General features: G+C 63.7%; 4 protein-coding genes and 2 non-coding genes across 11 annotated transcripts; 2 read left to right on the top strand and 4 right to left on the bottom strand.

Annotated features, from left to right (window-relative positions):
* The first annotated feature begins 3,477 nt into the window (after positions 1-3,477).
* On the top strand, positions 3,478-7,182 carry IL11 (interleukin 11). The gene is made up of 5 exons (XM_085565731.1): positions 3,478-3,484; positions 5,154-5,476; positions 5,565-5,651; positions 6,136-6,294; positions 7,009-7,182. Exons 1-5 carry the CDS (start codon positions 3,478-3,480, stop codon positions 7,180-7,182), a joined length of 750 nt encoding a protein of 249 aa, XP_085421857.1.
* Positions 7,183-8,499: 1,317 nt separating this feature from the next.
* Positions 8,500-17,648, bottom strand: LOC144248158 (branched-chain-amino-acid aminotransferase, cytosolic-like). Of its 6 annotated transcripts, none has more exons than XM_085565920.1 (11): positions 17,440-17,648; positions 15,835-15,885; positions 15,201-15,401; positions 14,329-14,439; positions 13,119-13,238; positions 12,381-12,541; positions 11,544-11,686; positions 10,762-10,843; positions 9,786-9,926; positions 9,468-9,542; positions 8,500-8,894 (listed from the first exon to the last, which is right to left on the bottom strand). In XM_085565920.1, the coding sequence occupies exons 1-11, from the start codon at positions 17,476-17,478 to the stop codon at positions 8,522-8,524; spliced, it is 1,497 nt and encodes a 498-aa protein (XP_085422046.1). In that variant the 5' UTR covers positions 17,479-17,648; the 3' UTR covers positions 8,500-8,521. The 6 variants fall into 6 exon arrangements, with proteins under 6 accessions (XP_085422046.1, XP_077646015.2, XP_085422048.1 ...); XM_077789889.2 differs by having other exon boundaries at positions 10,758-10,843; positions 17,440-17,535; XM_085565922.1 differs by lacking the exon at positions 15,201-15,401.
* Positions 17,649-17,654: 6 nt separating this feature from the next.
* On the top strand, positions 17,655-23,036 carry DHDH (dihydrodiol dehydrogenase). Its single transcript, XM_077789851.2, has 8 exons — positions 17,655-18,267; positions 19,312-19,548; positions 19,792-19,903; positions 20,454-20,617; positions 21,084-21,339; positions 21,768-21,892; positions 22,182-22,332; positions 22,694-23,036. Exons 2-8 carry the CDS (start codon positions 19,363-19,365, stop codon positions 22,900-22,902), a joined length of 1,203 nt encoding a protein of 400 aa, XP_077645977.2. The 5' UTR covers positions 17,655-18,267; positions 19,312-19,362; the 3' UTR covers positions 22,903-23,036.
* A 14-nt stretch (positions 23,037-23,050) lies between these two features.
* RPL13A (ribosomal protein L13a) lies at positions 23,051-26,364 on the bottom strand. The gene is made up of 8 exons (XM_077789882.2): positions 26,333-26,364; positions 26,049-26,121; positions 25,755-25,820; positions 25,232-25,333; positions 24,917-25,002; positions 24,446-24,505; positions 23,784-23,906; positions 23,051-23,184 (listed from the first exon to the last, which is right to left on the bottom strand). The coding sequence occupies exons 1-8, from the start codon at positions 26,345-26,347 to the stop codon at positions 23,098-23,100; spliced, it is 612 nt and encodes a 203-aa protein (XP_077646008.1). The 5' UTR covers positions 26,348-26,364; the 3' UTR covers positions 23,051-23,097.
* LOC144248160 (small nucleolar RNA SNORD34) lies at positions 24,596-24,666 on the bottom strand. The gene has a single exon (XR_013341546.1). It is a non-coding gene; the product is annotated as a small nucleolar RNA SNORD34 (small nucleolar RNA).
* On the bottom strand, positions 25,902-25,980 carry LOC116184779 (small nucleolar RNA Z195/SNORD33/SNORD32 family). Its single transcript, XR_004149476.1, has one exon. It is a non-coding gene; the product is annotated as a small nucleolar RNA Z195/SNORD33/SNORD32 family (small nucleolar RNA).
* Positions 26,365-26,632: the final 268 nt, after the last annotated feature.

Raw genomic sequence — 26,632 nt, forward strand, 5'->3', positions numbered from 1 at the left:
CAGGTGACCCCAGCCCCTCACGACTCCCCCCCGAGTCCCCCTCCCTCAGAGCCAGGCCCCACCCCCTCTGCCCACGCAGCACGCTCATTGGCCGAGCGTTTCCCGCCTCGCCGGGTGCAAGCCAATCAGAGCAAGGAAGGACAACTAAGGGGGTGGGGCCGGCAGGTTTTGGGCGGGAAGAGAATTGACCAATCAGAGCGCGCGTACTTTGGCCACGCCCCAGAATCTCATTTAAATAAACCACGCCTTAAAGCCACGCCTCTTCACCTAGACCACGCCCCTCGCTGTAGCCACGCCCCCTCCGAGCGGCTCCGCCGCGGTCCTAAAGCCCCGCCCTCCCAAAAAAACCCCAAATCGGCCCCAAAACCGAGCCCCGGAGCCCCAAAATCGACCCCAGCTCTCAGAAAAGTCTCCAAGCCAGCGCTAAAACTCCCTGAGAACCCAAGTCAACCCTTTCTACACCCCTGGAGCCGCAAAAAGGCCCTCAATGCCCCCCAAAACCCCAAACTGGCCCTCAAACCCCCAAGCTAATCCTAAAACCCCCAAACTGGCCCCAAAAGCGGCCCCAAAACTCCCCCAAAAGCGACCCCAAGCCCGACTCCGCGAGCCCCAAAATCGACCTGGAGCTCCCCAAAAGAGCCCAAACTGACCTCAGAACTCCCCCGGAGCCCCAAAAAGGGCCCCAAAACCCCTGCCCGAACCCCCCAGGTCCCCTCCGGACCCCAAAAAATCTGTTCCAAACCCCTCGAAGGGTCCGTGGAGTGACACAGTGACAGTGACAGTGGCACAGTGGCACAGTGAACCTGACAGTGACAGTGGCGGTGCCACCCCGCTCTCCCCTGCCACCCCCCAGCGCTGCCACCAATGCTGTCCCCCCCCGTGCCCCCTATCCCGGCCCCACGAGCGATTCTGGGGACGCTGCCAACCCCCCGTGTCCCCTCCGTGTCCCCCCCACATCCGTGTCCCCCCCGTGTCCCCCCCACACCCGTGTCCCCCCCGTGTCCCCCCGTGTCCCCCCCACACCCGTGTCCCCCCGTGTCCCCCCCGTGTCCCCCCGTGTCCCCCGTGTCCCCCCCACACCCGTGTCCCCCCGTGTCCCCCCCGTGTCCCCCCCACATCCTGCCCCGCGTCACCGCCTGACGCACGGCCCGGCCCGGCCCCCCCCACCCGGGGCCACCCGTGGCGACCGCGGTGACCACCGATCGTCCCCCCCCGGCCCCAAAAACCTCCCCGGATCTCCCGGGGGGGGGTCTGTGGGACATCGCGGGGGGGCTCCCCTTTTCCAGCGGGGCTTTTCCCGGGAATCGGGGGCGGCGGGGGGTCCGGGGGGGTCCCGGTGCTGACGCAGCGCGGCGGGGCCGGGGGGGGCCGGGGGGGCCCTGCGGCCGCCCGGGGTTTCCGCTGACGCCAGCGGGGCCCCCCCGCCCCCTTCAACCCCCCCCGAGCCCTTCCCGGACCGCGGGGACGGCACCGGGAGCCCCCCGCGACCCCTCCCCACGCGCGGGGCGTCCCCGGTCTCGGGGGGTGTCACCGAGCCCGAGGGGTGTCCCCGGTCTCGGGGGGTGTCCCCGGTCTCGGGGGGTGTCCCCGGGACGGTCACGCCCCCCGCGCCGCCACCACGCCCCCCCGGGCCCGCCCCCCCCCCGGTTTTCCCTCCCCCCGCCCCCCACGGGGGGTCCCGGTGCTGACGCGCGTGGGGTGAACCGGGGGGGGGGGCGCGGTGAGACATCCCGGGGGGGGGGCTGAGTCAGAGCGGAGGGGGCCGGGGGGGTCCCCACGGCCACGCGCGACGGGAAGCGGCGGGGGGGACCCGGAGAGGCACCGGGACCCCCCCGTGAGGGATTGGGACGCCCTCGGTTCTGGATCGGGATCCCCCCGTGAGGGATTGGGACGCCCTCGGTTCTGGATCGGGACCCCCCCGGTGTCAGCCCGGTCCGGTCCAACCTGGTCCAGGTGCGGCCCCGGTTCAGGTGCGGGAGCGGCGCGGTCCGGACGGCTCCGGGAGCCCCGCTGGGGCCGGACCCCGCGGCGCCGCTGCGGGTTCGGGCTCCGGTGCCGGTGCGGGATCGGTGTCGCAGCGCGCAGATCCCAGTGCGGGGCCGATCCCCGCTCGGGACCGGTTCCGGGACGACCCGGTCCAGGTGCGGTCCCGCTGCCGGTACCACCCGAGTGTTCCCCGTACAGCCCGGGCCAGGTTCGGGGCCGATCGCGGTACTTCTGGTCCAGGTGCGATTCCGCTCCCGGTACTCCCGGTCCAGGTGCGGTCCCGCTCCCGGTACTCCCGGTCCAGGTGCGGGACAGGTCCAGGTGCGCCCTGCTCCAGGTTCGGGATCGATCCCCGTGCCCCCCCGCTCCCGGTACCCCCGCTGCGGGTCCGGCGCCGCTCCCGGTACCCCCGCTGCGGGTCCGGCCCCTCTCCCGGTACCCCCGCTGTGGCTCGGCCCCCTCCCGGTTCGCCCCGGCCCCCCGGCCCAGGTGCGCCCCCGGTGCCCCTCTCCGCCCCCCGAGCCGCAGCACCGGCGCCGGCCACCGCCGCCCCCCGCGCCCCCCCCGCCGCTCCGCGCCGCCCCAGCCGGTGCGCGGGGGTCCCTCGGTGTCCGGGGGGGTCCCGGGGGGGTCGCGCGTGTCCGGGGGCCGCCGTGGGGGGTTTCGCTCCCCCCCGGGCCGTTGCTGAATGGAAAAGCCGTGACTCAGGATGTGTCATCGGCGGCGGCCGCGGCGGCGGCTCCCGCGGGGTATAAAGGGGGCGGGCGGCGCGCCGGGCGTCACGCGGGGACACCCGGACACGCGGACACTCGGCCCGGCCGCTCCCACGCGAGTGTCCCCCGCACACACCCCACGCGGGTGGCGCCGGGACGCGGCCGTGACGGGGGGGACGCGGCGGGGAGGGGACAAAGTGTGAGGGGGGGTGCGGGAGAGAGAAAGAGAGAGAGAGTGGGAGCGTGTCACGGCGCGTGGGGACCGGCCGGGCCCGTGGGGACCGGCACGGTGCGTGGGGACCGTCCCGGCGAGTGGCGACCGTCCCGGCGAGTGGCATCGCGGCAGAGTGGCCGTGGCAGCGCGGGTGGCAGCGGGAGCGTGTCCTCCCACCCCGTCACGAGTGGGGACACGGCGAGCGGCAGCGTGGCCGTGGGAGAGTGTCACGGAGAGCGGCGGCGGTGTGACCGCGAGTGTGACAGCGGCGGCGTGGCCGCGGGGGCGGCGGCGTGTCGCGGCGCGTGGGAGCGGCCGTGAGCGGGGTCACGCCGCGTGGGTGAGCGCGTGTCCCCCCGCGCCGTGCCGCCGCCGCCGGTGACCCTGCCGCCACTCCGCCGGCGCGACCCTCCCGTGGGAGCGGCGCCCCGAGCGCGCCCGTGGGCGCCGGCGGGGCCGAGTGCGACCCCCGCCGCCCCCCGCCCGCACCCCCCGCGCTCCCGCGTGGGTCCGGCCCCCGCCGCGCCCCGCGGGGACCCCGCGGAAGGACCCCCGCGTCCCGCCATGACACGTAAGTGCCGGCCGCGGACACGCGTGGGGGAGGACAGAGACCGGGCGACCCCCGTGGGGAGGGCTCGGGGACGATTCCGCGGTGCGTGGGGGGTGCCCGCGGGTGGCTCCCCTGCCCCGCACCCCGCGCGCCCCACACGCCCCACACCCCACGGGACCGGGCGCGTCCACCCGCGTGGCCCCGGGCCACGGGCAGCTGCGGCCGCGCCTCAAACCGCAAACGGCCCCGGCGCACCTGCCCGCCCGCGGCGGCCGCGCCCCCCCGGGACACGCGTGGGGGCGGCGGGCGGCGGGGAACACGCGTGGGGCTGCCCAGGTGTGAACGCGGCGGGGTTCGGCTGGCGGGGGCGGTGCGGGGGTTTGGGGGGGGGATTTCGGGGATACGGGAGAAGCAGAGGGACCCCCCACCCCCACCGCTGTCCGTCCCCCTCCCGCCGCGGGTGGGCCCCCCACGCGCGGGGGCTCCCGCAGGTGCCGCCGCCGCCGCCCCTGACTCAGCCCCGCATCAAAGTTTCCAGCCGGGACCGCACAGGACGCGCGGCCGCCGCCGCCCCCCGCCCGCAGCCCCCACCCCAGCCCAGCCCCCGCCGCACCGGGCGCCGGGAGCCGGTCCCGGGAATGCCCGAACGCCCCAAAAATGTTCCCAGGGAACCCCGAATTCCGGGAGCCCCCAATTGCTCGGAGACCCCGAAGGCGGGGGAGCACGGTTCGCTCAAAAACGGAGCCCCGAATCCCGCGGCTCCCCACGCCCGGGAGTCCCGAACTCCCGGAGCGCCCAAAATCCCGGGAGTCCGAGGAATCCCCGTTCCCGGGAGCCCCCCGGCTTCGTTTTTCCCGGTCCACGAAGCCCCAAATCCCGCAATTCCCTCTGTCCCCGAATCCGGGCGTCCCAAATTCCGACAGCCCCAAAATCCGTGGAGAGCCTGGTTCGGGACCCCCAAATTCCCTCATTCCCTCAATTCCCGAGCCCAAGAGTCCCGAATTCTGACAGCCCCAAAATCCCGGGAGCCCCGGAATCTGGGAGCCTGCGGTTCCGTGATTCCCGCGATCCCCGAGCCCAGGATTCCCGAGTCACGGGAGCCCCAAATTCTGAGATTCCCGAATTCCGGGAGTCCGAGGAATCCCCATTCCCGGGAGTGCCCGCTGTTCCCGGTGCCGGGAGCCGCAAATCCCGGGATTCCCGCCATCTCCAAGAACGGGATCCCCAAATTCCGGGAGCCCCAAACTCCGAGAGCCCCGACATCCCCAACACCGGGATCCCGGCGGGGTCCCGGCCCCGGGAATCCCGGGATTCCAACGATCCCGGGACGCTGCGGTCCCCAGGAGCCGCAAATTCCCGGGAACGCCGGGCGGGAGCACCTGGATCCTCCAGTCCCGGCTCCCCCAGGAGCTCCGATCCCGGGATGGAGCCCCAAATCCCGGCATGGAACCCAAATTCCCCGCATCCCGAGAATCCCGGGAGCGCCGGGACTCCCAAACGCCGGGAGCGGCGTCCCGCGGTCCCCGGGATCGCCGAATCCCGGGAAATGAAGGATCCTCGTGACCCCCATTCCCGGACGTTCCCGGGAACGCCGGGAGCCCCAAAATCCCCCAGCCCCGGCATTCCCGGGATCCTCGGGATCCTCCATCCCCCCAATCCTGAATCCCCGGGAGTCCCGGGACGCCCCCAGATCCCGAGATTCCCGTGGCTCCCAAAATCCCGGGATTCCCGTGGCCCCAAAATCCCGTGATTGCCCGAAATCTCCCCTCCCGAGACCCGCGGGCTCCCCCCGCGCCCCGGGCCGCCCCCCACGCGTGTCCGTGTCCCGCAGGGGCTCCGTGGCGGGCGCTGCTGGCGCTGCTGGGGCTGTGGCCGGGGCTGTGGCCGGGCCCGGGGCTGGCGCTCGCCCCCCGCCCGCGCCCCCCGCCCACGGACACGCGTGGGGACCTGGACAGCGTCATCAACCTGGCCAAGGCGCTGCTCGGCGACACCAAAGCCTTCCTGGAGCTCCTGGTGGGTACCCGCGACCCCCGCGACCCCCGCCCCCCCGCGCGGCGCGGCGCGGGCTGACCCCTCCCTTCCCAAACTCCTGTCGCGACAGAAGTCGCGATTCCCGGCCGAGGGGGAGCACAAGCTGGACTCGCTGCCCGTGCTGGCCATGAGCGCGCTGGAGCTGCCCAACATCCAGGTGGGGGCACGGGGGTCCGGGGGCGCTCCGCGGGTGGGGGGTGGGCGCCGTGGGGCCCCCGTGGGTCTGGGGTCCCTCGTGGCTCATCCGTGACCCCCCCCCCGGCGCCATCTGAGCGCCCCCAGACCCATCCTGAGCCCCCTCCCCTCTCCATTTCCCCTCAATGCACTTGAACGTTCTGAGCCTCAAAACCTCCCGAACCCCCAGAGCCCGGGGCCCACCTGTCCCACCTGTGCCCACCTGTCCCACCTGCACTCACCTGTCCCCTGTCCCCTCACCTGTTCCCCCTGTGCCCACCTGTCCCCCCTGTGCCCCCTGACCCCCTGATTCCCCCCTGACCCCCCGATGCCCCCTGACCCCCCCTGTGCCCCCTGACCCCCTGATTCCCCCCTGACCCCCCGATGCCCCCTGACCCCCCCAGTGCCCCCTGATCCCCTGATTCCCCCCTGACCCCCCGATGCCCCCTGACCCTGCCCTGCCGCAGGCCGCGGCACTGCTGCCCCGCCTGGGCTCGGACCTGCTGCGGTACCAGCGGCTCCTGGAGTGGCTGCGCCGGGCCGGGGGCGCCCTGCGGGGGCTGGAGCCGGAGCTGGCGGCGCTGCGGGGCCGCCTCGAGCGCCTGCGGGGCCGCCTCGAGCACCTGGTAAGGTGTGCGGGGCGCGGCCGGGGCGCGGCGGGGCAGGCGGCGGTGCCGGGACTCGAACCCGCGGCCGCAGGCGGGGGCGCGGCTGGGGGTGGGCGGGGCTTGGGGTGGGCGGGGCTCTGCCGTGTCCCCAGCCCAGGTGTGTCCCTTTACCCCCTCAGGTGTGTCCCTGTCCCTCAGGTGTCCCCGTCCCTCACTCAGGTGTGTCCCCGTCCCTTTGGGTGTGTCCCTTTACCCCCTCAGGTGTGTCCCTGTCCCTCAGATGTGTCCCCGTCCCTTTGGGTGTGTCCCTTTACCCCCCCCAGGTGTGTCCCCCACCGTCCAGGTGTGTCCCCGTCCCCCGGCCGTGTCCCGCCCCTCACTCAGGTGTGTTCCCGTCCCTTTGGGTGTGTCCCTTTACCCCCCCCAGGTGTGTCCCTGTCCCTCAGGTGTGTCCCCGTCCCTTTGGGTGTGTCCCCCAGCCCTCCAGGTGTGTCCCCCACCCCTCCAAGTGTGTCCCCGTCCCCCGGCCGTGTCCCGCCGCTCGCTCAGGTGTGTCCCCGTCCCTTTGGGTGTGTCCCCCGCCCCTCCAGGTGTGTCCCCGTCCCCCGGCCGTGTCCCGCCCCTCACTCAGGTGTGTCCCCGTCCCTTTGGGTGTGTCCCCCGCCCCTCCAGGTGTGTCCCCGTCCCCCGGCCGTGTCCCGCCGCTCGCTCAGGTGTGTCCCCGCCCCGCAGGTGTCGCGGCTGTCGCTGCCCCGGCCCCCGGCGCCGCCGCCGGCGCCGCCGCCCGCGCAGGTGACGCCGTGGGGCGCGGTGCGCGCGGCGCACGCGGTGGCGCGCGGGCTGCACCTGTACCTGGACTGGGCGGCGCGGGGGCTGCTGCTGCTGCGCCAGCGCCTGGCGCGCTGATGCATGCTAATGCATGCTAATGCATGCTAATGCATGCTAATGAGTGCTAACGATGCACCGACCTGGCCACGGGAACGCTGCCTGGGCACGGGCCTTGTCTCCATTTAATTGTTATTTTATTGGTTTTATCGTTATTGTTGGTGTTGTTTTATTGCTTTTATTGTTGTCGCTGTTGTTATTGTTTTAATTTTATAATGATATTGGTTTTTGTTATTGTAATTTTATTGTTGATATGATTATAATTTTATTGGTTTTGTTATTATAATTATTTCATTATTTTATTATTATTTGGATTGTTTTTATTATTTTTGTTATTATAATTTTATTATTGTTATTATTGTTATTATTGTTATTATTGTTATTGTTTTATTATTTTTTAATTATTTTATTATTTTTCTTATTTTATTATTATTTTATTATTACTTTATTATTTTATTGTTTTATTATTATTTTCTTTTTTCTTATTATTTTATTAATAATTTTTAGTATTTTTATTATTTTAATTATTTTTATTTTAATTTTTTTTAAAATTTTCGGTAGTATTTTTATTATTTTATCATTTTAATTATTAATTTTATTATTTTCATTATTTTAATTATTTTTATTTAATTTTTATTATTATTTTTATTATTTTCTGTAGTATTTTAATTACCTTATTATTTTATTATTTTTAAAATTTTTATTATTTTCGTTTTAATTATTTTTATTATTTTTATTTTAATTTTCATTGTTATTTTTTATTATTTTTATTACTTTATTAATATTTTATTTTAATTTTATTATTATTATTTTATTGTTGTTATTATTGTTATTCTCACAATAACAATAATAATATTATTTATATTTAATTACGTTATTATTTCCGCTATTATTATTTTTATTATTCAACCCCCGCCTCTAAGAAAAATCCTATTTATTGTCCCGGGGTGGTTTTTGTAAAAGGGGCCGGGCGGGAGGGGAAGTGGGAAAATAAAGGAGATTTTTGGAAAAAAAACAAAAAACAAAAAACAAAAAAAATGGTGTCGGGGACGTGGGGGAGGCCGGGGGTGTTGGGGGATTTCGGGAATTTTGGGGATTTTTGGGGATATTTGGGGTATTTTAGATATTTGGGATATTTGAGGGATTTGCAGATATTTGGAATACTTGGGGCATTTGGGATATTTGGGACATTTGGGGATTTTTGGGCCACTTTGGGCCATTTTTGGGACATTTTGGGACATTTGGCGGCCACGTCCCATCCAATCCCCCCCTCCCCACCCCCCAGCCCCCCTCCCCCATTAACCCCCCCAATTAATTAATGAAATGGATTCATTAACCCACCATTAACCGTTGTTTATTATTAACGACCCCCGCTGACCTTTGGTGGGGGAGGGGTCCCGGATTTGGGGAGGGGGGTCCCAAGGCACTGGGGGGGTGGGGGAGGGGCGGGACCCCCCAAATTGGGGGGAGGGACCCCAAGAGCGGGGTGGGGGAGGGGCAGCTCAGAGTATTGCACGGGGGGGAGGGGCTGAGCTGGGGAGGGGCTGGAGGGGATTCGGGACCCCCCCCCAAAAAGGGAGAGGGGGTTTGGGGTTGAAGGGGGGGAGGGCAGCTCGGGGCCCCTCCCCCGTTTTTGGTGCATTTTTGGGGGGTCCCGGGACCCCCCGGAGTGTCGGGCGCTGTTTTTGGGGGGGTCACACGGGCTGGGCCCACGGGCTGGGGACGCGGCCGTACTGGGGGGGACAAAAACGGGGGGGGGGTGTCACAGCCCAGGACCCCCCCCCAATTTCCACTTTCCTGTTTTTCCTCATTTCCCCCCCAATTCCCCCAATTTTCCCCAATTCCCCCCCAGTTTTCACCCCAAATTTCCCCAATTTCCCCAAAAATTCCTCCAAATTTCTCCTCAGTTTTCCCCCAAATTACCCCACATTTTCCCCCAATTTTCCCACAATTTCCTCACAAATTTCTCCCAATTTTCCCAAAATTTTCCCCCAATTTCCCCTAAATTTCCTTCCAAATTTCCCTCAGTTTCCCCCCTAATTTCCCCCATCTTCCCCCAAATTTGCCCCAATTTTCCCCTAATTTCCTCACAAATGTTCCTCAATTTCTTCCAAATTTTCCCCAATTTCCCCCAAATTTCTCCCAATTTTCTCTTCAATTTTCCCCAATTTTCCCTTCAATTTTCTCCAATTTTTCCCCTAACTTTCCCCCCAATTTTCACAATTTCCCCCCAAATTTCCTCCAAATTACCTGAAATTTCTCCCCAATTTCCCCCCAATTTCCCCCGAATTTGCCCCAAAAGTCACCTGGATGTCGCTGAGCTCCCGCAGGAACCTCCCGGCCACCTCGGGGCCGTTCTCCATGGTGGGCACCGCGTGCAGCTTTTGGGGGGGCCGGGGGGGTCACCGCGACCCCAAAACGCCCCTGGGACCCCCAAAATCCCCCCCAGTTCCACCCAGAACCCTACAAATCCCCAAAACCTCCCCAAAAACCTCCCCAGGACCCCCAAAATTCCCCCAGGACCCCCAAACCCCATAACCCCCTGAACCCCCCCGGACCCCCCGAATCCCCCCGGACCCCCCGGAGCCCCCCAGGAGCCCCCAAACCCCCCCGGACCCCCGAACCTGGTCCTGGTAGAGGATCTCCCCCACGGGGCAGACGACGCAGGCGGTGCCGGCCCCGAACATCTCCCGGAGCCGCCCCGCCCGCAGCGCCCCCAGGACGCTGCCCATGGGCAGGGGGGCTTCGCGCACCTCGAACTCCCCCTGGGGGGCACATTCGGGGGGTCGGGGGGGGCCCCGATGCGCCCCCAAAACGCCCCCGGAGCTCAGCGATCCCGAAATCCCAAAAAATCCCAGCCCAAATCTGCTCTGTGTCTCCCAAAAATCGCAAAAATCCTCCCCGAATCTGCTGCGCGTGTGCCAAAAGTCGCCCAAACCCACCCCCCACCTCCCCGAATCTGCTTCGGGTGCACCGAAAGTCCCCCAAATTCTCCCCAAATTCCTCCCAGAATCCCTCCCCGTACCCCCCAAAATTTCCTGAATCGCTCCCAAATCCCCCCTAACACCACCCGACCCCCCAAATCTCCCCCAAATCCTCCCCAGACCCGAGTCCTCCGGCAGCCCCCCCGGACCCCCCGAACCCCCCGGAACCCCCCAGACCCCCCGGACCCCCCAAGACCCCCCAGACCCCCCGGACCTCCCAAAACCCCCGGACCCCCCAGACCCCCCGAACCCCCCGAATACCCCGGACCCCCCAGACCCCCCAGACCCCCCAAGACCCCCCAGACCCCCCAGACCCCCCGGACCTCCCAAAACCCCCGGACCCCCCCAGACCCCCCGAACCCCCCGAACACCCCGGACCCCCCAGACCCCCCAGACCCCCCAAGACCCCCCAGACCCCCCAGACCCCTCAAGACCCCCCAGACCCCCCGGACCTCCCAAAACCCCCGGACCCCCCAGACCCCCCGAACCCCCCGAATACCCCGGAACCCCCCAGACCCCCCGAACCCCCCGGACCCCCCAAGACCCCCCAGACCCCCCGGACCTCCCAAGCCCCTCCGAACCCCCCTCGCCCCCCGCCCCCCGCCCCCGCACCCACTGCCGCGCCAGCTCCAGGAGGCTCTGCCGGGTCACCCCGGGCAGGATCAGCCCGTCCAGGGGGGGCGTCACCAGCTCCAGCCCTGGGGGACACACGGGGGTGGGGGGGGGTCACCCCCTGAACCCCCTCACCCCGCCCGGGACCCCCTGACCAGCCCGGAGCCGCCCCCCCCACGATCCCTAAAATTCCATAAAGTTCCATAAAATTCCCGTTTACCTCCGGGACCTCCTAAATCCCCCCAGCAGTCCTCAAACCCCCCTGAGACCCCCCCAGCCCCCCCCCAGGACCCCCTAAATCCCCCCCAGGACCCCCCAATCCCTCCCCAAATCCCTCTGGGATCCCCCAACCCTCCCAAATCCCCCACAAATCCCCTCCAGAACACTCCCAGACCCCCCAGTCCCTCCCCAAATCCCCCTGGGACCCTCCAATCCCCCCTAGAACCCCCCCAATTCCCCCAATCCCTCCCAACCCCCCCTCCCAGGACCCCCAAATCCCTCCCAAAAGCACCCAAGACCCATCAAACCCCTCCCAACCCTCCCACAAGACCCCCCCAAACCCCTCCCAATCCCTCCCAAATCCCCTCCAAACCCCCCAGGACCCCCCAGTCCCTCCCAAAAACTGCCCAGGACCCCCCAGACCCCTCCCAATCCCCCCCAAAACCCCCCAGGACCCATCAAACCCCTCCCAACCCCCCGAAGACCCCCCAAACCCCCCCCAATCCCTCCCAAATCCCCCCCAGCCCCCCCCGGGACCCCCCGGACCCCCGAATTTCCCCCAAGTACCCCCGTCCGGGCGCTCCCAGAAGACGAAGAGGTTCATGGTGCCCACCTCGGTCAGGAGCTGCTCGGGGCCGTGCAGCCACAGCACCTGCTGGCACCCGCGGGCGCGCGCCGCCTCCTGCAGCTCCAGGCACGGCCCGTAGTTCCTGGGGGGGCAACTCGCTTGGGGACCCCCGCAGAAATCCCAAAACCCCCCGCGAAAATCCCAGAGCCACCCCAAAAAAAAACCCCCAAAACTTCCCTGGAAAAACCCCAAAAGTCCTCCAAAAAAGCTCCAAAAGCCTCCCAGAAAAACCCCAGAACCCCCCCGGAAAAATCCCAGAGCCCCCCTGGAAAAATCCCAAAAGTCCCCCCAAAAAAAGCCCCAGAACTCCCTCCCCCCAAAAAAACCAGAAATCCCCCTAAAAAAACCCAAAACTCCCCCCAAAGAAACCCCAAAACTTCCCCCAATCCACGACTCTACAGTGGTCAGCCCCTGCCACAGTGGTCACTCCCTGATGGTCACTCCCCGATGGTCACTCTGGTGGTCACTCCCAGTGGTCACTCCCTAGCAGTCACTCTCCCCAGTGGTCACTCCCCAGCGGTCAGTCTCCCTGGTGGTCAGTCTGGTGGTCAGTCCAGTGGTCACTCCCAGTGGCCACTCTCCTTGCTGGTCACTCAGGTGGTCACTTCCAGCGGTCACTCCCTAGCAGTCACTTTCCCCAGTGGTCACTCCCCAGTGGTCATTCTCCCCAGTGGTCACTCCTTGCGGTCATTCCCCAGCAGTCACTCCAGTGGTCACCCCGGGGTCACTCTGGGGTCACCCCGGGGTCACTCTGGGGTCACCCCGGGGTCACTCACCCGCCCAGCTTGCAGTGTCCGGCGCCGCCGGGCCAGGCGCGGACGTGCCGCGGGTCCGCCAGGAGCCGGACGGGCCCGAAGCCCCCCGGGAAGTACGGCCCGACCGGACAGAGCAGCACGAACAGCAGCGCCCGCCCGGGGGGAGCCACCCCCAGGGTGGGCTGGGGGGCACGGGTCAGGGACCCCCAAAAATGTCCCCAAAACCCACCCAAAATCCCCGAAAACTGCCCCAAAATCCACCCAAAATGCCCTGAAAAAACCGCCCCAAAATCCAGCCAAAATCCCCTAAAACCGCCCCAAATCCACCCAAAATACCCCAAAAAACCCGCCCCAAAATCCACCAAGATACCCCCAAAAAACCGCCCCAAAATCCACCCAAAATCCCCTAAAACCGCCCCAAAATCCACCTTAAAACCGACCTAAAATCCACCAAAGTGCCCCCAGAAAACCACCAGAAAATCCACCAAAGTACCCCCAAAAAACCGCCAGAAAATCCACCAAAATACCCCCAAAACCTCCCCAAATCCCCCCAAAATCCCCTCCATGAGCCCCCACCCCCGGGACACCCGAAGCCCTCGGGACCCCCCAAATCCCCCCCAAATCCCACCGGAGCCCCCAACAACCTCCTCAAATCCCCCCCGAATTCCCCCCAAATCCCCCCCAGGGCCCCCCAAAACGCCCCAAAACGCCCCAAACCGCCCCAAAGGCCCGGCCCGGCCCGGCCCGGCCCCGCGGCACCTCGGTGCCGATGAAGGTGGGCCGGATGTAGAGGCTGCTCCGGGGGTCGCGGGGCACCCAGCGCCCCTCGAGCCGCACCAGCGCCCGGATGCACTCCAGCAGCTCCCGCGCGTCGAACTCCTGCGGGAAACTGGGAGCACTGGGACGGACTGGGAGCACTGGGAATGGGGCTGGGGGGGACTGGGAGCGACTGGGGGGGACTGGGAATGGGGCTGGGGGGGACTGGGGGGCACTGGGAGGGACTGGGAATGGGGCTGGGGGGGACTGGGGGGCACTGGGAGGGACTGGGAGCGACTGGGAGCACTGGGAATTGAGCTGGGGGGGACTGGGGGGCACTGGGGAGCACTGGGAATGGAGCTGGGGGGGACTGGGAGCGACTGGGGGGGACTGGGAATGGGGCTGGGGGGGACTGGGGGGCACTGGGAGGGACGGGGGGGACTGGGAATGGGGCTGGGGGGGACTGGGGGGCACTGGGAGGGACTGGGAATGGGGCTGGGGGATACTGGGGGGCACTGGGAGGGGACTGGGGGGGAACTGGGAATGGGGCTGGGGGGGACTGGGAGCGACTGGGGGGGACTGGGAATGGGGCTGGGGGGGACTGGGGGGGACTGGGAGGGACTGGGAATGGGGCTGGGGGGGACTGGGGGGCACTGGGAGGGACTGGGAATGGGGCTGGGGGGGACTGGGGGGCACTGGGAGGGACTGGGAATGGGGCTGGGGGGGACTGGGGGACACTGGGAGGGACGGGGAGCGACTGGGAGCACTGGGAATGGAGCTGGGGGGGACTGGGGGACACTGGGGGGCACTGGGAAGGTTTATTTTTATTTTCGAGGTTTTTGGAGGGTCTCGGGTTATTTTGGGGGGTTTGGGGTTATTTTGGGGGGGTTTTGGGGTTGTTTTTTGGGGGGTTTGGGGTTATTTTGGGGGTTCCTTTGGGGGTTATTTTGGAGTTATTTGGGGGGTTGTTTCAGGATTATTTTGGGAGGGGTTTTGGGGCTATTTTGCGGTCATTTTCGGGTTATTCTGGGGGGGTTTTGGGGCTATTTTGGGGGTTACTTTGAGGGTTATTTTGGGAGGGGTTTGGGATTGTTTTGAGGGAGGTTTGCGGCTACTTGGGGGTGGTTTTGGGGAGGTTTTAGGGTGGTTTTGGGGAGGTTCTGGGGTGTTTTTGGGCAGGTTTTGGGGTCCCTGGGGGGCACTCCCCACTCACGGGCAGGCAGACCCTGCGGGCCGATCTCTGCATCCTCTCCATGTTCAGTTCGGGGCGGAAAAGCCGAATTTTGTCGTCGTCGCCCCGAAAAGCCTTGAGCCCCTCAAAGAGCTGCGGGAGGGGATGGGGGTTTGGGGAGGATTTTGGGGAGGATTTTGGGGTGATTTCAGGGGCTTTGGGGTGATCTTGGCTCCCCTGACCTCCACAGCGTAGTGCCGGGTTTGGGACGATACTGGGGGTTTTCAGAGTGTTTTCCAGCTGTTTTTTGGGGTGTTTTCAGATGATTTTGGGGTGATTTCAGGCTGTTTAGGGGCGCTGCTGACCTCCACGGCGTAGTGCGGGGTTTGGGATAATTTTGGGGTATTTTTCAGGTGATTTTAGGGTATTTTTCAGGCAGTTTTGGGGGGTTTTTCAGGTGTTTTTGGGGTATTTCTCAGGCTGTTTTTGGGGTGTTTTCAGGCTGGTTTTGGGGTGATTTTGGGCTGTTCTTGGGGCGCTCCTGACCTCCACGGCATAGTGCCGGGTTTGGGATGGTTTTGAGTTGGTTTTGAGGGTTCTCAGGCTGTTTTTGGGGTGATTTTCGGGGCGCTGCTGACCTCCACGGCATAGTGCCGGGTTTGGGATGGTTTTGAGTTGGTTTTGAGGGTTCTCAGGCTTTTTTTGGGGTGATTTTCGGGGCGCTGCTGACCTCCACAGCATAGTGCCGGGTTTGGGATGGTTTTGAGTTGGTTTTGAGGGTTCTCAGGCTGTTTTTGGGGTGATTTTCGGGGCGCTGCTGACCTCCACGGCGTAGTGCCGGGTTTGGGATGGTTTTGAGTTGGTTTTGAGGGTTCTCAGGCTGTTTTTGGGGTGATTTTCGGGGCGCTGCTGACCTCCACGGCGTAGTGCAGCGCGGAGGCGGCGGGGTGCAGCCGCAGCTCCTGGAAGGGGCGGATCTGGGGGCGCCCCCAGCCCCCCGCGCGGCTCCACTCCACCGTCAGCATGTGGTCGGTGAAAACCTTCCCGAAGAGCAGCTCCCGCGGCGGCGGCGGCGCCCGCGGCGAGGCCGAGCGCTGCAGCTCCAGCTCCGAGGCCTGCGTTGGGGGGTTTGGGGGGATTTGGGGGGGATTTGGGGTCGTTTGGGGTGTTCGGGGTTTGGGATTTGGGGTTTGCTTTGGGGGGTTGGGGAGGGTTTGGGGTTTATTTGGGGGAGTTTGGGATTTGCTTTGGAGGGTTTGGGGTTTGCTTTGGGGGCATTTGGGGTTGATTTGGGGGGCATTTGGGGTTTGTTTGGGGTTTGTTTGGGGTTTGGGGCTCATTTGGGGGTGTTTGGGGTTTGCTTTGGAGGGTTTGGGTTTATTTGGGGTTTATTTGGGGGTATTTTGGGGTTTATTTGGGGTATTTGGGAGTGTTTCAGGGTATTTTGGGGTGGTTTAGGGTGTTTTGCAACGATTTGGGGTTTATTTGGGGTACTTTGGGGGTATTTTTTGGGGGTGTTTTGGGGTGTTTTGGGGATTTGGGTCTCACCAAGAACGTGCTCTTGTAGCCGCGCCGGGGCCGCAGCAGCGTGGCCAGCACCTGGGGAGGGCAGCAGCGCCCAGTTCGGCCCAGTTCGGCCCAGTTTGGCCCAGTTTAGCTCCAGTTTGGCCCAATTCAGCCCAGTTTGGCCCAGTTCGGCCCCAGTTTATTCCAGTTTGCCCCATTTCACCCCAGTTTATCCCATTTTGGACCCAGTTTCCCCCACTTTGCCCCAGTTGTTCCCCATTTTACCCCAGTTTGCCCCAGTTTGCTCCATTTTACCGCAGTTTACCCCAGTTTGCCACATTTTACCCCAGTTTGCCCCAGTTTATCCCAGTTTGCCCCAGTTTGCCCAGCAGCGGGGGAGGCGTGGCCATGGGGGGGGAGGGGTCCAGGCCCTGCCCTCCCCCTCCCCCCCCCGGCTGGACTTTGACCCCCCCGGAGCCACCGCGGAGAGCGGCGGGACTGGGAGAACTGGGAGAGACTGGGGGGACTGGGGGGACTGGGAGAGACTGGGGGGCACTGGAAGCAACTGGGAGCACTGGGAGGGGACTGGGAGAACTGGGAGGACTGGGGGGATTGGGAGGGACTGGGGGGACTGGGGGGATTGGGAGGGACTGGGAGCTACTGGGAGAACTGGGAGACTGGGGGGACTGGGAGAACTGGGAGAGACGGGGGGGACTGGGGGATCTGGGAGAGACTGGGGGGGACTGGGAGATACTGGGGGGACTGGGGGGATTGGGAGGGACTGGGAGCTACTGGGAGAACTGGGAGACTGGGGGGACTGGGAGAACTGGGAGAGACGGGGGACTGGGGGAATACTGGGAGCAACTGGGAGGGGCTGGGAGGGGCTGGGGGGTAGTGGGGGGGCACTGGGAGGAACTGGAAAGGCGTTGGGAGCACTGGGATGAGCACTGGGAGGGGACTGGGAGAACTGGGAGGGGACTGGGAGCCCTGAGGGGTCACTGGGGTTACTGGGAGGGGTCACTGGGAAGGTTGCTGGTGTCACTGGGGTTACTGGGACGGGTAACTGGGAGGGTCACTGGGGTTACTGGGAAGGTTCCTGTTGTCCCCGGTGTCACTGGGGTTACTGGGATGGGTTACTGGGGTAACTGGGATGGTTACTGGGAGGGTTACTGGTGGCACTGGGGTTACTGGAAGGGTTACTGGGAGGGTTTATTGGTGTCCCTGAGGTGGTTACTGGGAGGGTAACTGGTGTTACTGGTGTCCCAGTGCCACCGGGACGGGTCACTGGGGTTACTGGGAGGGTCACTGGGATAACTGGGATGGGTCACTGGGGTTACTGGGGTAACTGGGAAGGGTCACTGGGGTTACTGGTGTCCCTGTCTGGGTTACTGGGATGGTCACTGGTGTCCCTGGGCTGGTTACTGGTGTTACTGGGAGGGTAACTGGTGTCACTGGTGCCCCCGCTGCCACCGGGACGGGTCACTGGGGTTACTGGGAGGGTCGCTATGAGGGTAACTGGTGTCACTGGTGTCCCTGGGGGCCCTGGCTGGGTCACTGGGAGGGGTAACTGGGCTGGTTACTGGTGACGCTGGGCTGGTTACTGGTGACGCTGGGCTGGTTACCGGTGCCGGTGCCCCCCCCTCTCACCGCTCCGCCGCCCCGGGACCGCAGCGCCGCCGCCGCCATCGCTCCAGGCCCCGCCCCTTCCCCTCTGCGCCAATCGCAGCGCGCCGCGCCGCCCCGCCCACCGCCGCCCGCCCAATAGCAACGCGCCGCCGTGCCCCGCCCTCAGCCCAGCCAATAGCCACGCGCCGACCCGCCCCCCGCCTGCGGCCAATCGGCGAGCGCCATTCGCACCCCGCCCCCATAAGCCACGCCCCCAAAGCCAATAAACACAGTCGGGTTCTCGCCGCTCATTTGCATATTGGCCACGCCTCTCCGCGGCCGGCGGCCAATGGGAGCGCGGGGCCGCGCGGAGGGGGCGTGGCCCCGGCACGTGCGGGGGCGGAGCCACGCCCCGGAGGGGAACCCAGGAGCCCCGAAATTCCCGAAATTCCCAAAGTTCCCCAAATCCCTCAAATCCAGGGACTCCCGAATTCCCAAAAATTCCCGAAATTCCCCCAAATCCCCCCAAACCCATGGACTCCAGGAGCCCCGAAATTCCCAAAATCCCTAAAATCACCGAAAACCCTGAAATCCCTGAAAATTCCCAAAGCCCCTGAAATCTCTGAAATCCTGAAAATCCTCCAAAATCCCCAAAATCCAGGGAGCCCCGAATCCCCCCGGGGCAGCCCCCGCCGCCCCTCCCCCCCCGGGGTGTCCCCCCGCCCCTCCCTCATCCGCGCGTGGGCGGGGGAGGGGCGCGGGAGCTTCCCACGGGTGGGGGAGAGGCGGGCGCGGCCCCGGTCCCGCCCCGGCAGGTGCGGGACGGACCGGGACCGGATCGGTACCGGGATCGGGATCGGGCTGGGATCGGTACCGGGACAGGGCTGGGACCGGGTCCGGATCGGGAACGGGATCGGGATCGGGCTGGGACCGGTACCGGGACAGGGCTGGGACCGGGTCCGGATCGGTACCGGGATCGGGATCGGGCTGGGATCAGTACCGGGACAGGGCTGGGACCGGGACCACGATCGGTACCGGGATCGGGATCGGGCTGGGATCGGTACCGGGACAGGGCTGGGACCGGGTCCGGATCGGGACCGGGATCGGGATCGGGCTGGGATCGGTACCGGGACAGGGCTGGGACCGGGACCAGGATCGGTACCAGGATCGGGATCGGGCTGGGATCGGTACCGGGACAGGGCTGGGACCGGGTCCGGATCGGGAACGGGATCGGGATCGGGCTGGGACCGGTACCGGGACAGGGCTGGGACCGGGTCCGGATCGGTACCGGGATCGGGATCGGGCTGGGATCAGTACCGGGACAGGGCTGGGACCGGGACCACGATCGGTACCGGGATCGGGATCGGGCTGGGATCGGTACCGGGACAGGGCTGGGACCGGGTCCGGATCGGGAACGGGATCGGGATCGGGCTGGGACCGGTACCGGGACAGGGCTGGGACCGGGACCACGATCGGTACCGGAATCGGGATCGGGCTGGGATCGGTACCGGGACAGGGCTGGGACCGGGACCAGGATCGGTACCGGGATCGGGATCGGGCTGGGATCGGTACCGGGACAGGGCTGGGACCGGGTCCGGATCGGGACCGGGATCGGGATCGGGCTGGGATCGGTACCGGGACAGGGCTGGGACCGGGATCAGGATCGGTACCAGGATCGGGATCGGGCTGGGATCGGTACCGGGACAGGGCTGGACCGGGTCCGGATCGGGATCGGGCTGGGATCGGTACCGGCACCGGGTCAGGGCTGGGATCGGGACCGGGACCGGTTCGGTACCGGGATCGGGATCGGGCTGGGATCGGTACTGGGACAAGGCTGGGACCGGGACCGGGATCGGTACCAGCACCGGGACAGGGCTGTGACCGGGATCGGGATCGAGATCAGACCTGGACTAGGATCGGGACCGGGACGGGGATCGGGATCGTGACTGGGACCGGGATCGGGAGATGGATCGGGACACGGAGCGGGACACGGAGCGGGACCAGGAGCGGGAAGCGGAGCCGTGCCCCGAACCGGAGCCCCCCGGAGCCCGGCCCGGGCCGCCCCCCACGCGCTGGGGCATCTGCGCGGCCGGGGCCATCAGCCACGACTTCGTGCTGGCCCTCGGCACCCTGCCCCGCTCCGAGCACACGGTGACCCCCAAAGCCCCCAAAATCCCCCCAAATCCCCGGGAACCCCAAACCCGCCGTGAGCCCCAAATCCCGGGCGTGTCCCCGAATCCCGGGCGCGTCCCCAAAACCCCAGGGCGCGTCCCTCCCCCGCCGTTGTGCAATCCCAAACACCGGGGCTCACTCCCTCCCCCCTAAACGCGGGGGGGATTTTTGGGGTGCCCCGGGGTTTTGGGGTCCCCGCGACCCCCGGCCGTGCCCCCGCAGGTGGCGGCCGTGGCCGCCCGGGATTTGGGGCGCGCCCAGGCCTTCGCCCGGCGCTTCGGGGTGCCCCGAGCCTACGGATCCTACGAGGAGCTGGCCGAGGACCCCGACATCGGTGAGACCCCACAAAAATCTGGGGTCCTGAGAGGATTTTGGGGTTTTTGGGGGGGGTTCTGGGTATTTTCAGTGATGAGTTTTTTGGGGCCAGGGTGTGTTTGGGTTTTTTTAGGCGTTGGGGTATTTTTTGGGATGTCCCCCTCTGATATGGTGCATGTGTGGGAGGCGTATGGGGGTCGGGGGTTTTATGGAGTTTTGTTTTTTTTGTTGTTTGTTTGTTTTGTTTTGTTTTGTTTTGTTTTGTTTGTTTGTTTGTTTGTTTGTTTTGGGGGGGTCGGGGCTGTATGGGGTTTTTGGGGGGTTTTGGCACTTTGGGTTTTTTTGGGTTGGGGTTGTTTTTGGGGTCTCTCAGGCTGTTTTTAGAGTCTCTCAGGCTGTTTCTGGGCTCCCCTGAGGCCGTTTTTGGGGGGAGGTTTTTGCTGTTTGGGTTTTGGGTTCGGGCTGTTTCCGGGCCCCCCTGAGGCCGTTTTTGGGGGGAGGTTTTTGCTGTTTGGGTTTTGGGTTCGGGCCGTGTGCGGGCTCCCCTGAGGCCGTTTTCTGCTCCCCAGACGTGGTGTACGTGGGCACGGTGAACCCCGCGCACCTGCCCGCGGGGCTGCTGTTCCTGCGCCGCGGCCGGGCCGTGCTGATGGAGAAGCCGATGGCGCTCGGGGCCCGCGAGGTCGCGCAGCTCGTGGGGACGGCGCGGGAGCGCGGCGTCTTCCTGATGGAGGTGCCCCTTCCCAGTGCTCCCAGTTTGTGCTCCCGCTGCTCCCAGTGCTCCCCATGACACCAGTCTGCCATTCCCAGTGCTCCCAGTTTGTGTTCCCGGTGCTCCCAGTTTGCTGTTCCCGGTGCTCCCAGTTTGTGTTCCCGGGGCTCCCAGTTTGCTTTTCCCAGTGCTCCCAGTGCCCCTCTCCCAGTGTTCCCAGAGCCCCCAGTGCTCCCAGTAGCTGCAGTCCCCCATTCCCAGTCTCTCCCAGTAACCCCATTCCCAGTCCCCCCAGTCTCTCCCAGTGCCCCCAGTACCCCGTTCTCCCCGCAGGGGTTCTGGACCCGCTTTTTCCCTGCCTGGCGCCGCCCAGTCTCTCCCAGTCCCCCATTCCCAGTACTCCCAGTGTCTCCCAGTGCCCCCAGTCCCCCATTCCCAGTCCCCCCAGTCTCTCCCAGTGCCCCCAGTTTCCCCGTTCTCCCCGCAGGGGTTCTGGACCCGCTTTTTCCCCGCCTGGCGCCGCCTGCGCTCGCTGGCGGCCGGGGGGGCCCTGGGGACCCCCCTGGTGCTGCGGGGGTCGCTGGGGTTCGCCCTGGGGGGGGTCCCGCGGCTGCGCGAGCCGGCGCTGGGCGGGGGGGCCCTGCTGGACCTGGGGGGCTACGGGCTGCAGGCGGCGCTGGCCCTGCTGGGGGGCGGCCAGGGCCCCCCCCGGCTGCGGGCCCAGGGGCGGCTGCACCCCACCGGTACGGACCGGGGGCTGGGGGCACTGACTGGGGGGCACTGGGAGGGGATTGGGGGGGATCAGGGGGCACTGGGAGGGGACTGGGGGCAGTGCGAGAGGACTGGGGGGAACTGGGAGGGGATTGGGGGCACTGGGGGGCGGCCAGCCCCCGACCCGGCTGCACCCCACCGGTACGGACTGTGGGGCTGGGAGGGATTGGGGGGCACTGGGAAGGGACTTTTTTCCAGTTTTCTGCAGATCTTACCCCATTATTTTCCCCCCTTTATTTTCCCTATTTTTTCCCATTTACCCGTTACTTCCCTCCTTATTTTCTCCGTTCCCCCCCCCCCCATTTTTTTCCATGTTTTCCTCCATTATTTTCCCCATTCTTCTCCCGTTTTTTCCCCCGTTTTCCCCCCGTTATTTTCCCCGGTTTTATCCCGTTCCCAGGCGTGGATGAGTCGGTGGCGGTGACGCTGGAGTTCCCCGGGGGGGCCCTGGCTGTGCTCGTCTTCTCCATGGCCGCGGAGCTGCCGGGGGGGGCGGCGCTGGGGGGCCCGCGGGGCTGGGCCGAGGTGACCCCAAAATCCGGGGGAGGGGGGCCCAAAATCCGGGAGGGACCCCAAAACCCAGGGATGTGCCCAAAAATGGGGGGGGGGGGTGGGTGGTGTCCCAAAAACCGGGGAGCAACCTCAAATTTTTTTGGGGAGGGTTTCAGGTTTTTTGGGGTTTATGGGGGTTTTTCGGGGTTTATGGAGGAGTTTGGGGTTTTCAGGTTTTTTGGGGTTTATGGGGGGTTTTTTTGATTTTTTTTGCGGGTTTTCCTGCGGTGTTTTGGGGTGCCCTGACCCCGTGCCCCCGCAGCTGCCCAGCCACATGAACTGCCCCACCGAGCTGCTCTGGGGGGGTCACCGCGAGCGCTTCCCGCTGCCCGCCCTGGCCGAGCCCCCCAACTTCCCGCACGGCGCCGGGCTGCGCTACGAGGCACAGCACGTGCGGGACTGCCTGCTCCGGGGTGAGCTTTTGGGGCGAAACGCGGGGATTTGGGTGAAAAAATGGGTCTGGGGGGAAACCATGGGGTTTGGGGGGAAACCACGGGGTTTGGGGTGAAGTAATGGGTCTGGGGGGGGGAAAGCAATGGGTTTCGGAGGGAAAACACTGGGGTTTTGGACAAAATAACAGGTTTGGGGGGAAATAACGAGATTTTGGGCAAAATAAAATGGTCTGGGGGGGAACAACAGGTTTTGGGGCAAAACCACACTGTTTTGGGCAAAACAACGGGTCTGGGGGGGAACAACAGGTTTTGGGGGAAAGCCCCGGGGTTTTGGGGTGAAACCCCCAATTTTGGGGTGAATGCCGGGTTTGGGGTGACCCAGGACTGACTGAGAGCCCCGAGATGCCGCTGGCCGAGAGCGAGGTCATTGCGCAGCTGCTGGACGAGGCGCGGGCCCAGGTGGGGGTGCGGCTGTCCGGAGTGACCACTGACCACCCGGAGCGGCCACTGACCCTCCTGAGTGACCAGCCACCCTCTGGAGTGACCACTGACCACCCGGAGCGGCCACTGACTCTCCCGAGTGACCACTGACTGCCCGGAGTGACCAGCCACCCTCCCAAGTGACCCCTAACCCTCCTGAGTGACCCCGGAGTGACCGCAGCAGCTCCGGCGCTGCGTGCCCATGGTTTAATAAAATCGCCAAAATCTCTGAAACCACCCCAAAACAGTGGCCGGCCACTGCCAGTGTATCCCAGTTTGGGTTTATTACAGCCCCTTTTGGGTTGGTTACAGCAGGATCCCGTGCTGCCGCAGCACTGCCGTGAACGGCGCCGCTTTCTTCTCCGCGCTGCGCTCGGCCCGGCGCCGCAGGCTCTGGGGCCAAAAACGGGAGAATCAGGAAAAAGGGGAAAAAGATGGAAAAAACCATGAGAATTGGGTAAAAAACGTGGAAAAAGACAAGCAAAAAATGTGAGAATCAGGGGAAAAGAAAAAAAAAACAGAAAAAAACGGGAGAATCGGGGAAAAGGGAAAAAACAGGAAAAAGAGTGGGGGAAAAAAAAAGGGAAAATCAGGGAAAAGGGAAAAAAGCCAGGAAAAAACACGTAAAAATCAGAGAAAAAGGAAACAAAAAACAAGAGAAAAATGAGGTAATAAAGGGAAAAGGAGAAAACAAGGGAAAAAAAAGAACAATCGATTTGACCCTAATTCCCCCCACCCTGAATTCCAATGGAATTCAGGTCTTGCCCCTGGTTTGAGGCTTTTACCTCCTTTTAGGACTCTTTTACCTGGCTTTAGGATTTTTACCTGGTTTTAGGGCTTTTCCGCTGTTTTTTAGGACTTTCCCACCCCTGCCAGCATTTTGAAATCCCAATCCCAAATCCTGGGGGGTTCTCCCTGCCTGGCTCTGGACCCTCCCCCCGATTTGGGTGTCCTCCCGAGGGATTTTGGGGCGTTTTCCCCGTTTTCCTCACCATCATCTTCCTCTTCTTGTTGTAGCGGAGCTTGGCCTTCTCCTTCCGCTTCTCCTCCAGGGCCTCGGTCACGTCCCGGTACTTCCAGCCCACCTCGTGTGCCAGCCGGCCCAGAACGGCAAACTGGGAGGCACGGGGGGCTCAGAACCCCAAACCCCCCCAAATCCCATAAAACCACCCCCAATCCTATAAAACCCCACCAAAACCCCATAAAACCAGCCCAAATCCCATAAAACCCCACCAAAACCCCATAAAACCAGCCCAAATCCCATAAAACAAGCCCCAATCCCATAAAACCACCCAGAACTGCCCAAAATACCACAAAACTCACCCAAATCTCCCTAATTCTCCACCCAAATCCCATAAAACCCTTAAAATCCCATAAACCCCCTAAAAAAGTCCCAGAAAACCCCCTAAAATCCCTTAAACTCCTTAAAAACCGTCATGAAACCCCCCAAAAATCCCACTACCCCCATTAAAATCCCATACAACCCCTAAAAAACCATATAAAGCTCCCTAAAATCCCATAGACTCCTAAAAAAATCCATTAAAAAACCCTCATAAAACTGCCTAAAACGCTGTAAAATCCACACAACAATCCCATAAAACTCCCAAAATCCCAAAAACTCCTAAAAACCCCCCAAACCCCCTCCCGCACCCACCTTGCGCGTGGGTTTGAGGCGGATGATTTTGAGGGCAGCCGGCACCACCATCCGCTTCCTCTGGAAAACCCAGGAATTTCGGGATTTTTGGGGGTTTTTTTAAGGTTTTTGGGGTTTTATTGGGCAGGTCCCAGGGGTGGGCGGGGCTCCAGGTGTCTCAGATTTGTTTTTTTCTCAGCAGAAATCGAACAATGTAGGTAAAAATGACATCACTGACACCACGGCTCATTTTGGGGGGATTTTAGGGAGATTTGGGGGGGAAATTTGGGGAGTTCTGGAGGGGGAATTTGAAGGACATTTGGGGGATTTTAGAGAGGGAATTTTGGGGAAGATTTCAGGGTTTTGGCAGTGGAAATTTGGAGGGCTCCAGAGAGGGAATTTGGGAATGACTTGGGGATTTCTGGAGTGGCAATTCGGGGGGTTTTGGAGGGAGAATTTTGGGTAAGATTTGGGGGTTTGGGGTTTTCCCACCTTGTCGTAGGGCGGGGGGATACCATCGAACACCTTGAGCCGCTCCAGGGCCGCCTGGCCCCGCTTGGTTTTGTGGGGCAGCATCCCTGAATTTGGGGTGAAAACACAGATTTAGCATCCTTGGATTTGGGGCGAAAGCACTGGGATTAGGGCAATTCCCAGGGCTGATTTTGGGATAATCAGAGAAAAAGAAAAAAAAGAGGAAAAAACGAAAAAAAAAAAAAAAGAGAGTCAGAGAAAAAGGAAAAAAACGGGTGAAAAAAGGGAGAATCAGGGAAAAAGGAAATAAAATCAGAAAAAAAGCGGAGTTTTCACCTCGGACCGTGCGCCAGAAGATCCGGCTGGGAGCTCGGAAGTGGAAAGGGCCCCGCGAGGGGTTGGTGTTCATCCTCTTCCTCAGGAATGCCAGGAACTTAACTGCGGGGAAAACGGGGCAAAATCCCTCAGGAACGGCAGAAAACGGGACAAAATCCCTCCGAAATGGCACTTTGGGAACTGGGGAGTGCCAGGATGGGGAAAAAGGGGGAAATCCCCCCAAAAACTTCACTGGGGTGGGCAAACAGAGTGAATTCCCTAAATGGGATTTGGGGAATGCGAAAATCCCCCAAAATGGGGGCTGGGGGTGCACCGAGAACCTTCAGGAAACTTCTGCGTGACTCAGGAACGGCGGGACCGACCCTAAAACCCGGGATTGTCCCCAAAACCCGGGATTGTCCCCAAAACCCGGGACTGTCCCCAAAACCTGGCACTGCCCTCAAAATCCGGGATCGCCTTCCATTCCCGGGATTTCTCCCGAACCCGGGATTTCTCCCGAACCCGGGACCCCCGGGCCACTCACGCTTGTTGCGGTAGAAGTTCCCAGAGATGTTGATGCCCTCGCAGCGAACCACGACCACGCGGCGGCCTGCGGAGAGCGCGGCGGGCCCGGTCAGCCCAGCCCGGTGCCCCCGGCTGTGCCCGGTACCCCCAGTATCCCCCGGTGCCCCCGCGCTCAGCTGGTAGTGCATGGAGGCAGCTCTCATTGTCGTTAAACTCGACAGCCGACAGCGCTCATCACGGCGCGGGGGGCCCGGTGCCCCGGGATTGTCCCGGGATTCCCCCGGTGTGCCCCGGGAAAGGCTCCCGCACTCACCCAGCAGCACCTGCTTGGCCACGATCGCCGCCAGCCGGCCCAGGAGGTGCCCGCGCCCGTCGATCACCAGAACCTGCGGCGCGGGCGGCACCGGGTGAGGCCCCGCCGCCACCGGGGCCGGGCCGCACCGCGGGGCCGCCACGTGGCCGCGCCCCGCGCTCCCCCCGCCGCCCGCCCGCCGCTCCCCGCAGCCCCCCGCAGCGCCCGGCCCCATCCCAGAGCCCCGCGGAGCCCGGCCGGGCGCCCCTCCCGCCCCGTGCCGCCCCCGTGCCGCCGCGCCGCACCCGCGGCTCCGCCATGGCCGCCGCCCGCTCGCAAAGAGGCCCCGCCCCCCACGCGGGGTCGCCGCTTCCGTCGGGAACAGCGGCGGGCGGAAGTGACGCCACGACGAAAGAGGGCGCGAAGCCGCGTCGGGATGCGCCACTGAGGGCGGAAGTGGGGCGGGAACGCCCCCGGTGCCCCCAGTCCCTCCCGGTGCTCCCAGTACGCGCAGGACCCGCTCCCCGGCCTCCCAGTGCTGCCCCAGTTCCCCGCCCAGTACCTGCAGTCCCTCCCAGTGCCCCCAGTAACCATCCGAATCCCTC

The sequence above is a fragment of the Lonchura striata genome, chromosome 37 (genome assembly GCF_050655825.1).
Source record: "Lonchura striata isolate lonStrDom1 chromosome 37, ASM5065582v1, whole genome shotgun sequence".
In the NCBI taxonomy this organism is placed as follows: Eukaryota; Metazoa; Chordata; class Aves; order Passeriformes; family Estrildidae; genus Lonchura; species Lonchura striata.